This window comes from Echinops telfairi, unplaced genomic scaffold (genome assembly GCF_000313985.2).
Source record: "Echinops telfairi isolate 266 unplaced genomic scaffold, ASM31398v2 ScPeMD7_7422;HRSCAF=8460, whole genome shotgun sequence".
NCBI lineage: Eukaryota > Metazoa > Chordata > Mammalia > Afrosoricida > Tenrecidae > Echinops > Echinops telfairi.
The window spans coordinates 397,765-408,938 of record NW_022111322.1 but is presented as its reverse complement, the minus strand read 5'-3'; the positions used below and the strand labels follow the sequence as shown (position 1 = coordinate 408,938).

The 11,174-nt window shown below is 49.3% G+C and overlaps 1 protein-coding gene across 3 annotated transcripts in view; it reads left to right on the top strand.

Annotated features, from left to right (window-relative positions):
- The window catches only part of EPHB1 (EPH receptor B1), a 388,725-nt gene that overhangs the window by 234,647 nt on the left and 142,904 nt on the right, over window positions 1-11,174 (top strand). For all 3 annotated transcript variants that reach the window (XM_045297818.1, XM_045297817.1, XM_004715982.4), the window contains exon 4: window positions 7,357-7,692. In XM_045297818.1, coding sequence (XP_045153753.1) covers window positions 7,357-7,692 — 336 coding nt within the window. The remainder of the gene's footprint in view (window positions 1-7,356; window positions 7,693-11,174) is intronic.

The following is an 11,174-nucleotide window of genomic DNA, read 5'->3' as shown; positions in this document are numbered from 1 at the left end:
AAAAAAATAAAAATAAAACAAAAGATATCCATGTTGCCATTGGTTTCTGTGAGCTGGCGCCAACTCTTGGTGACAAACATCTTCATGACCCTGGTGAGGCCACCGCTGTGCCTGGTCTGTCAGCCCACCTCAGTGAGAGAGTCTCCTATTTTTTCTGGCCCCTTCTGAGGGGTATTGTGGGATACACGTTGGATTGCTAACCACAAAGTTGGTGGGTCAAAACCACCAGCTGCTCTGTGGGAGACAAGATGAGGCTGTCTGCTCCCGCAAAGGTCAACGGTCGGAAACCCTGCCGGAGGCCACTGTGAATTGGGATGGCTTGACGGCGGTGAGTGTGGTTTGGTGCTGCTTTGCCAACATGAAAGGCTTTTCTCGAAATCGCTCTTTCCTGGTGCGCCTTTATCAGAACATCTTCGCTCGTGCTCCAAACAGTTTTCCCAATACGGTGTTGATGTGGAGTCTGGGTTGCTCTTGGTGTTGGGGCCTGCCGAGTCTGTTTCGACTCATGTCACATGGCAGCCACATGTCATAGAACAGAACTTCTCATTACTGTTTCCTAGGATGTCATATTTTTTTAAAAAATCATTTCGCTGGGGCGCTTACAGCTCTTACAACATTCCATACATCAATTGTATCAAGCACATATGTTGCCATGATAATTTTCTAAACATTTACTTTCAATATGAGCCCTTGGTATCCGCTCCTCTTTTTGTTCCCCTCCCACTCTCCCTTCCTCGTGACCCCTTGATAAATTATAAATGATTATTGTTTCATATCTTACACTGACTGCTGTCTCCCTTCACCCACGTTATGCGTCGATCATGGAGATTGGTAGATTGGTTCCCCCTCACTCCCCTCCTCCTCCCACCTTCCCCCACCCTCTTGGTAGCGCTATTCACATGTTTGTTCCTGAGGGGTTTATCTGACCTGGATTCTGTGTGTCGTGAGCTCTTATCTGTACCAGTGCACATGCTCTAATGTAGCCAGAACTGAAAGGCAGGACTGGGGTCATGATAATGGGGGGTGAGGAGGCCTCAAGGAACCAGAAGAATGCTCTGTGTTTCGTCAGTGCTATACTGCGCCCTGGCTGACTCATTCCCTGCTGTGAGGGGATGTCCACTGATCTACAGATGGGTTTAGGGTCTCTGCTCTGAGCCCCCTTGTTCTCAACAATATGGTGGGGTTGTTTGTTTGTTTGTTTGTTTGTTTGTTTTGGGTCTTCTGGTGCCTTTTCTCTGATTCCGTGACACCTCACGATCACACAGGCTGGTGTGTTTCTTCCATGTGGGTTTGCTTCTCAGCTAGATGGCCGTTTGTTTAACTTGAAGCCATTAAGACCCCAGATGCTCTATCTTTTGATAGCTGGGCACCATCAGCTTTCTTCACCATATTTGCTTTTGCACCCATTTTGTCTTCAGTGATCTTGCCGGGAGGGTGAGCATCACAGAATGCCAGCTTGTTAGAATAAAGTGTTCTTGTGTTCAGGGAGGGTTTGAGCAGAGGCCCAAAGTCCATCCACTTCCTCAATGTATTGCCATAAATGTCTGTGCATAGCCCAGCACCTCTATTTTTATGAATTAATATACTCACATAAGTGCACACCTATGTGTATACCTCTTTCCATAGCTGTGCTTTCTAGAGCTTTCCTGTTTCCTTTCACCGTCCTCCTGTCCCACTATTATGCTTGCCCTTCTTCCACCTCTTACTAATTCCTCTCAACTAGATTGCTGCTGCTCTGACACCACTGGAACCGACTGTCTTCCTCATTGTTGCTTTTAATTCCCTAGTGGTTCCCCTGTCTATAACATTGCTTGTTCACCACTCCTTTCCCCTGTCTCTTCCTCCCCACAGGTCCCTCCAGAACTGTCGGTCCCGTGGCTCTCTCCTCGGGCTTGCTTCCCACGCTTATCTTATATTGGTAGGCAAACCAACAATAACAGAGACAAAATAAAAAATTGAATAAAAAGAGAAAAATCAAAAATAACAAGAAAAAAAGAGGAAAAAATCATACAAAATTCCAGATCTGTCTACCAACCTTTATGACTATTTTCACCGGTCCTGGGGGGGCTCTGGGACCTGCCCTTCCTGAAGTCTATTTAGGGAGCTCCTCGGGGCTTTTGTGGCTTAGCTTTGCTCCCGTTGCTAATGTTATGTTCCCTTCTTGGTTTTCCCCACTGGGGGGTGAGGGGTGGGTTAGACTGGACTCACTCCCTGCTGTGTGTCTCTGGACAGCATGTCTCCAGCTGTTGTCGGCCCTACAGCCCTCTGTGTCTCAGCTCCGTGCAGGGCTGTCGTCCTCAGGGCTTGGTGTGCCAGTATAGGTGTCTAATGCCAGGCTCTCTCTTTTTCCTTCTTGGTGTGCTTCTGTAAGGGTGTGGCAGATCGGCCCCTCTCTCCAACCTGTAGGTTTAGTAGTGCCCTCTGTAGCACATACTTCTAGGTGAGGAGTCAGTTTGGCTCTGATTGGGGCTGGCCCCGTAACCCTCTCTGTTCATGAGTTGCTCCATGTGGTTACATTGCCCTCGAGGTTTGGTGTGCCATAGTGGGGTCTGCACGCACACTCCCTTTTCTGTGGAGACATAACCAATATCCTCCCCTTGGGTGCATCAGTGCCATGCTCTGCCAGTGCCACCGTCTCCCTCTTTCCCCCCTTCTCTCCCTCTCTGTGTTCCCCCTCCTTTCCCTTTGTTTGCATTGGAATGGCGTGTACATTCTACAACGTCATCGTTGTGGCCGCGATTGCCAGGTCTTCCTCTCGCCGAGCTGCTGGATGGATTCAGATGGCCACCACTTTTCAGTGGGCAGGAGAACAATTTCTTCACCAGAGTTCCTTCAAGCCTGGATCATGCATGTGAAGAGGCCTCAGAACGTTCATCGAGAAGTCCCGTTATCTTTTTATTCTGTTTCCTCCTTTTTGAAACCCCTTCATACCAAGATGGGCTTAGGGAAACCCAGAGGGTGTGTGCACTGGGAACCACTGGAGTGCTTGTGTTGACTGCACAGGAGGAATGAGAAACACATGTCCAGGGATGAGATCAAGAGCTGCCAGCTCACAGGGAAAGCGTGTAAACCTTTTGTGCGACTGGCCGTCAGGAATGTTTGAGTCAAGAGATGCTGAGATCCCGCGTGCATTGTTGGACTCAACTCTGGCAGAAGAGAGTGGAGAGACGCAAAAGTGATGTTGCAGGCTTCATTCGAAGACGTTTGCAATAGGGCGGGGGTCCAGGAATGAGCCCCAAAGTCCTGAGGCAGTGTCTGTGGGATTCACAAGAAGGAGAGCCAGCCACTGAGAGAAAGGAGATGGAGCTGACAGACTGCGGTGATAGACGGCATGAGGGGATAAAGAAGACGCGGCTCCCGGGGTCTGGTTGGGTGACTGCACAGGTGTCAAGGGAGATAAGGATTCAATTGTGTCCCCTGGATTTGTCAAAAGGAAGCAGCCTTGATGGAGTCAGGAGAATGAAGTCAGGGAGCCCTTGCAGGAGCCGGGGAGAGTAGAGATGGCAAGGAGAGGATTCTACTTGGAAAAGCTCAGCTGGAGAGTCAAGAAGAGAAGACGCACAATAGAGAGATGCCGGGTGAACATGTGTGTATTTTTAATGATGGCAACATATATATATATATATATTGAGAATATGAGCTCCAGGATGAGGGGAGATTCTGGGAGGGAGGTGAGGCTAGTCTCTCCTCATCTCTACTGCTCTGTGCAGGGCTGCCCTCTGACTGACAACCTCAGGATGTCCTCAGCATACAGGAAGGCACTGTTATTAAAATGTGCACTGCACACTGTTCGACATCATAGCAACACACAAGCCCTCACTGACAGATGGGGGATGATGGCTACACCTGAGGGATGTCCAGAGTTCAACCTGTCTCCCTCACTGACAGGGAACATTCCACCACCGAGCCTCCACTGCCCTCTGTGGAGTATTCAGGTTAAAATGCATTCAGACGAAGGGCCTGATCATCTACTTTTGGAATTAACCAGTGAACACCTTCTAGATGGCAAAGGTCTAATCCACCATTGATCGTGGGGACGGTGCGGAGTCAGGTTCCTTCCACTGTGTGTGGGGCCGACCCAACAGCAGCGAACACTTTCCTGCCCAGCATAGAGCAAGGACTCCATGCCCATCTTTGTTGTGCGTCTGAAAAGCAGTCGTCCCTGAGCAATGCTAGGTTTTCTTCTGCAGAATCGCAACCAGCAGCCGTGGTCTTGGCTGCTTCGAGCTAGGCTGCTTCTGAGCCTCATCTGTCCGAAGCAAACAAATGCATCCGAGGCAGACATTGAACTCTGTGGATGTTAAGGAATTGTATGGCATGCAGTGGGTCTGGGGCAGAGCTGATTACCCTCCCGCTACTGATTGAAAGAGACTGATGGTTTCCCCTGCGCAGATGGGTGGGGAGTTCTTGAGCGCTGTTTGCAAGACTTAAGGAAAACTGTCTCATGAATTCTGCCCCGTTGCAAACGTTCATGGAAGTTGTCCTCTCGCTCAGGCCTAATGGACTTTATAGAGTACAGTACTGATTTTCTTTCATATTTCAATAGAAGCCGCTTTAGTATTTGCTTTCTGCTCTGGCTGCTTGCTGCTGACTGATTCAACACAGATTCCTTCCCTGGTGCCCCCCGACCTTGTTGTTATTCCCTCATTTTGTGTGTTGGCATTTGATTCCTGTCTCCAGCATGAACCACTTTACACATGTCCCTGTTCAGCTGGCGATGGTCACGTGTGTGAATTCTGAATACATTACTCTCCGGAGCGGAGCGGCTGCTCCTGCAGACCGCCGTCTGAAGGGGGATTTCTGGGAAAGATTTGTTTCCATCAGTCAAACATCGAGGATCTTCAGTGGTCCAGCTGGGGAGGCTGTGGCTGTGAACTGGGAAAGGAGGGTGTCGGGCTTAATCTGAACCCCCTCCACCCCCTGCACAGTGGTCATTAATGCAGCAACATTTCACCCTCCTAAGAAAGACAGCCTTATACAGTTTCGCAACAAAACATTCCAGCCTTTGTGTCCTGACAGCAGCAGCCATGCAGCGATGTGCAGCAGCGAGGAGCGGTCTCCTCCTGGACATGGTGATCCGGGCTGGTGGATAGGCAAGGGAAAGTCTGCTCAGAGCGGCCATTCTGCTCAGACCGCCGAGGCCCCCCTTAGAGCAATATAGAAATGTAAAGCGGGGGTCTTTCCCTTAGGAAATGGAAAACAACTCCAAAAAAGACCCCGGTGCCACTGAGTCGATTCGGACTCATGTTGAGCCTGTGCGTTCCAGGATGGAATTTCTGCTCAACGCTGTCTTGGCCGTGAATGTCAGGAGAGCAGATCACCAGGTCCTTTGCAGCCCAGTGGGGTGGGGCTGAGCTGCCCACATGGCGGGACCTGCCCACATGGCGGGAGCTGCTGGGAGCCCTTTTGCTGTGTGTGGGGAGCCTGTAAGTTGGTTTGCACCCCTGGTGCTCCCAGAGGACAGCTGGAGCTGCTGGGAAGGGTCTTGTAGGCAGGCCTTTCTGGGGCAGCGACCACAAAGGGTTTGTTGGGCAGCGCCTTGCAGCTCCTTGGGGTTCCACCGGCTAGTCTTTACGTTCGTCTTCCGGCTCAAACCATTCGCGCCATCCAAGGACCTCTGTCCTTTGCTAGGACCCCTCTTTAGACAATGGCCAGGTTCACTAGCCAGCAGAAGCAGGCTCGGGTCCAGAATGGCTTCACCCAGGTGAGTGTTCATTTCCACGCTGGCTTTAGTTCTTAGGGTCCACGTGATGGAGAGCCAGCCCTCTTGCTAAGCTCCAGTTTCCTTTTCTGTGAAATTGAGTGAATAATTGCATCTCTGGGTCGGATTCTTGGGGGATCCGTGAAGTAATGTGTGCAGAGCCGCTAGCAGAGTGCTGGAATGCACCCTGCCGCACCCTGCCCCTCGTCTTCGGACACCGAAGCTGCTGCAGTGGACATTTCCCCCTTGCCGTGTGCTCTGCCAGACTCACCCCTGCTACTTTGTGTGCATCACAATGACCTAACATTGTGGGAGACTTTGCTCAGGTGCCAGCATGAACAACCTTGACTATGGGACATTTGAAGCCTTGGAATCCAGTAGGGGCTCAGTACAAACTACTTATTTTCATTCACGTGTTAATAGAGGTGGCTTGGTAGGTTTGTCTTAGTTCTGAGAATCAAAGAGTCTTTTGATTTGTTCTAACCACCAGCCCACACATCCTCTCTCCCTCCATCTGCCTCCGTAACCAGGAGTCGCGAACTGCTTGGGGAGTTTGGTACAAGGCAGGGTCAAGCATGGAAGGCTGCACACAGACGTTGCTGGCAGTCACCCTCACCCTTGTGTCCTCTCCTGGTCTCAGCGGTCACCTTCAACTGCTCTTTGAAGCACTGAGAAGGAGAGGGGAACTGAGGAGAAGGGTGTGCATTGATCCCCAATCACTTCTAAGGAAAGGGAAATTTCAGGTTTTATGAGCTGGGATCAGAGTGTGGCGAGAGGAACAGCCCGCTGAGAGAGCTGAGCTCCACTGTACTGCTGAAGGTGACAGGGCTTCAAGAACCAAAAAGATGGTTGTGCTAGTTGGTCTCTGGGAACACACAGTCCTGGAGATCGCCTGCTCCAGGAACCCTGGGTGAAAGCTCTCAGCTGCGAATGAAAAGGTTGAGGTTTGGAGCCAACCGAGGGCACCTTGGAAGGAAGGTCCAGTGATCCACTGCCCCACATCCAGCACAGTTCTACCCCGACACACCCGGGTTCATGTGAGTCTGGGTAGATTTGATAGTAACCGTTTTTCAGTCCGCTCCCGGACACCTTCAGACACTCAAGCACAAACTCATTTTCATTCATTGGACAACTGATTATGTCGTGTTTTCTCTACATGGGATTTTTTAATTCGCTGTTCATAGATTTTATCTTATTAAAAAATCCTCACATAGTAATTGGTATTATCTCCATTTCTCCGATAAAATAACTGAGGCACAGAGAGGTTTGTATGTATGTGTCATCCCTAGCTAAACTAGCGAGTGAGGGAGGGACCCAAAACTTCAGTCCAGCAGCCTGGCTCCAGAGCCCATGCCCTTAACTGCCATGCTGTGGCCAAACACAGCCAGAGAGCTGCAAAGTCAGGACTTGGACTTCACAGATCCTTGGGTGCATGTGATCGAAAACAGGTCAATTGAAAAGGGAACTTGGGACAGGTTATCATCTTTTCCTTGGCAGAGATGGGACCAAGGAGATCTATGTTTGAGGGAGGGGAGGGGAGGGGAGGGGAGGGGAGGTCAGGTGAGGAGGGTGGGAATACAGCAAAGGCTCAGCGAGAGATCCTGGGCAAGGGAGCTTCTGCCCAGGCTCACTGCACTGTCTTTTGTCCCCCACAGGTGTCCCCTCAGGCCCCCGCAACGTCATCTCCATCGTCAATGAGACCTCCATCATTCTGGAGTGGCATCCTCCGCGGGAGACAGGTGGGCGGGATGATGTGACTTACAACATCATCTGCAAAAAGTGCCGGGCAGACCGCCGGAGCTGCTCCCGCTGTGATGACAACGTGGAGTTTTTGCCCAGACAGCTGGGCCTGACCCAGTGCCGGGTCTCCATCAGCAGCCTGTGGGCTCACACGCCTTACACCTTTGACATCCAGGCTGTCAACGGAGTCTCCGGCAAGAGTCCCTTCCCCCCACAGCACGTCTCTGTCAACATCACCACAAACCAAGCTGGTGAGTCTGTTGTTTGTATGGCTAACTCGTTGTCCATCTTGGTGCAGCCAGACCCATCCTGCTGCTCTGCCCTCGGATGGGATGTCCTCCTAGAAACAAAGGGTCAGGCCTTGGCCTCTTCCTGTCATGTGGCAGACAAGTGTAGTCTGGGTGCCGGATACGGCACCGAAGCAACACAGAAGCAAGCCAGAGTAGAACTCTGGTGGTCATGCAGTCGAGGATCAACAAATACTTATGAAAGGATAGATGTATGAACAGACAAGTTTATGGGTGGGTGGGTTTATGGACACATGAGTGGATGAATGGATAGAGGAGTAGATGAGGATTAGAATGAGATCAGTGTATGGGTGGATGGACAGACAGGTGACTTGATGGATGAACACAAAAGTAGGTGGATGAATGGATGAGTGAGTGGATGGATGGTTGGACTGATGAGTGGACAGATGGACAGACAAGTAGATGGATGAATGAAAGTGGGTGGATAGACGGATGAATGGAGAGATAGGTATGGCAGTGGGAGTACTGAAAGACCTTGAGAACAGAAACAAAGGCAATTTTAATAGAAAACCCATGACAGAAGCTTCCCAGAAATCCTATGATAAAGCCAGTAATACCTTCATAGATTATTTTTCAATTAAACCCATGTAATTCAGGAAGGCACTGTACTTTATAGCTTGCTCAGACAAAGGCTACACTGTTCCAGGGACCTCAGATAGGTGGCAATGGATCACTCCTGATAGCCGGCGTGTCCCCTGGCCATGCACATATCAGAACACATTTTCCTCCCTCCTCTTTATTTCTGCATCCCTTACCCTTCTAATCTTGATTACTTTTCACCTCTCTTACAACAAACCATTTTTTTTATATCTATTTAACCAGTCCACCCATGCACTCCCTCCCTCACTTATTTATTTACTCATTCCTCATTAAGGAGCAGTTACTGTGTGCCAAGCTGTGGATTAGACACTATGAAGGATACGGTAGTAGTAGGATTCCTGTTTCCTCCAGGACTCATTAACTGAAGGATTTACAACATGTAAAGGACAAGCCTATAAAGTGGTCTATTCTGAGCACTGTATGCAGTCCATATTGTGGTAAATATCAAGGGAGCTAGAGAAATGCGCAGTCCCTCCCCTGGGAGGGGGTGGGGTGGCTAGGAGGTACAAGGTGGGAGAGGAGAGGTGACATTCTGTCTACTGGCAATGGGGGTCACAGGCAATGGCCCATCATCTTATTTGGAATTATGGATTTTTCTAATCAACAGATTCTAAATGGCCAGAGCGCTAGTGGACTAGCAGTATCCAAGCATTTCTCTCCCTCTGCTCTTTTTCTGTGCACCCCTCCCCTGCTTCTTAAACTCCTCTTCCCTGCTCTCCCCTTTTCTGCTCCCCAACCTCCCTATCCTCAGACTCTTTCTGCCTGTTTGACTACCAGGCATCTTTGATGGCAGATGATTCTTGGGCTTAAGCTGTCAGAACTGAGAAGAAAAAAAGGTGTTGTCTGAGTGCATGGCTGTCCAGATGGCTGCGTTGTTGCTGTGAGCGTGTGTGTGTTCCTGTGTGCATGTTTGTATGTATGTGTATGGTCACGTGTTTACATGCATACGTGTGTAGTGAGAAAACATATGAGTGGAAATGTGGAAGCATCCAGCTGGTGACCACAGCCTGGTGCCATGGAGACAAAGGTTGTGACAGTCTGTCTTGCCCAAAGAAAAGAGAATGGTAATTTCTGCATTACATTGCGCATGTAACATGCACAGCCTTTGTTAGCAGTGCTTTCCTTGGAGAGTTTAAGGCAGAAAACTGGCGGAAATATTTCAGTGCTCCAGCTTCTGGGAATAACAATTCTGCAGGCTGTTATGTTACGCTGGGCTTGGCTGTCTTTTCTCTTGCTGTAAGCATGTGCTAACAAACCTGCCACTGAGATCGGTCGACTTTTCTTTCTGCTCCTCCCTTCCCTTCCCCTGTTATTCCCAAACCTGTCCAGCTGCTTGTCTAGCCATCTGTACTTTCCCAGGTTGCAGCAAGCCCAAGGGACCAGGCCTCAGGCAAGGGTCCCTATATAGCCAACATCCACAATATTTGTTTTTAACCTCACCTATTTATTCCTCCAAGAACACATTTCTCTTACCCTTTGTTCTCCTCAACTCACAGCTCCTTTATTTCTGATCTTCCCTGGATTTGTATGGCCAGCCTCCCATCTATGATTTCTCTTTTGCGATTCTGGAGTGTCCGTGTCTGAAGGTGACAGTCCATGAGCCCAGGATCCATCTGTTTCTCGGTGGTAGCACATGACTGTTACTCAGAAAATACCCAGTTGGCCGGTAGCCCCTACTGTGGGGAACAGGATTCTGTCACATGAGTTTGGTAAATGAATATATGAGCATGGATCACTTTCAATCAATTGTTTAGAAACATGAACACCCTCTTCTTATAAAAATGGGAGAAAGGCTAAACTGTGCTTGTCTCAACAACCATAGTGACTAAGATCCATTAGAGACGAGGCAAATGCACCCAGATAGCACCAAGAGCTCCTGCCGTGTCTGTCTTCTTCCGAGGATGCTCCTTCATCCCTTCTACTCCCGGGGAGGCACAGGCCAACTCCCTTGATGTGACTGCCCGGGGTTGTCCTCATGCACAACTGCCCTATTGTTTGAGGTAGGAGTAGGATAAATGATTGAGTTAGAGTTTCATCAAGAGCTGATTGTGAAACCAATCATTAAGTCAATCAGTATGTGTCTACTTTCTGTGCCTGGAACTGCCCGAATTTTGTGAAATCGCTGGGGACCAATGGGTGGGTCCTGGTTGAGGAATAGGTAAGTGATTGTTGTTATTATTATAATACCTAAAATTTGTGTTTCATTTGACCTTACCCACCATTTTGGAATATATTGGCTTATTTGATCCCTGTAATTACCCTGTGACTTGAAAACTATGTTCTGCAGCTTTTAGGTAAGAAGGCAGTGGCTTAGAGGGCTTTGGAGAATCTTTGCAGGACATCCCCTCTATCTCTGACTCCCTGTTCCCAGCCCTAGTGGATGGGCAGCCTCTATGTTTTAGAGCCCTGGTAGTATAATGGATTATGAGTTGGCCTGATAACCATGAGGCCAGCAGTTCGAAACCACCAGCCACTTTGTGGGAGAAAGATGAGGCCTCTATTCTCGTAAACAGTTACAGGCTCAGAAACTGCCCACAGGACAGCTCTACTCTGCCCTATAGGGTTGCTATGAATTGGCATTGACAACTCAATGGCAATGAGTTTAGATTTGTTTTGTTTTGTTTGGGATTATGGAGGGACATTTCAATAGAGCCAGCCAATGCCATCCTGCTCGGAGGAGGGGTAGACAGTATATCATCTCTTTTACCTTTCCACAATTTTTTCTGACACTGTAGGGAGCCAAACAAAGCTTTTACTTGCCTCTGAGATGGGATGAAATTAGGAGGGGTGTGTGTGTGTGTGTGTGTGTGTGTGTGTGTGTGTGT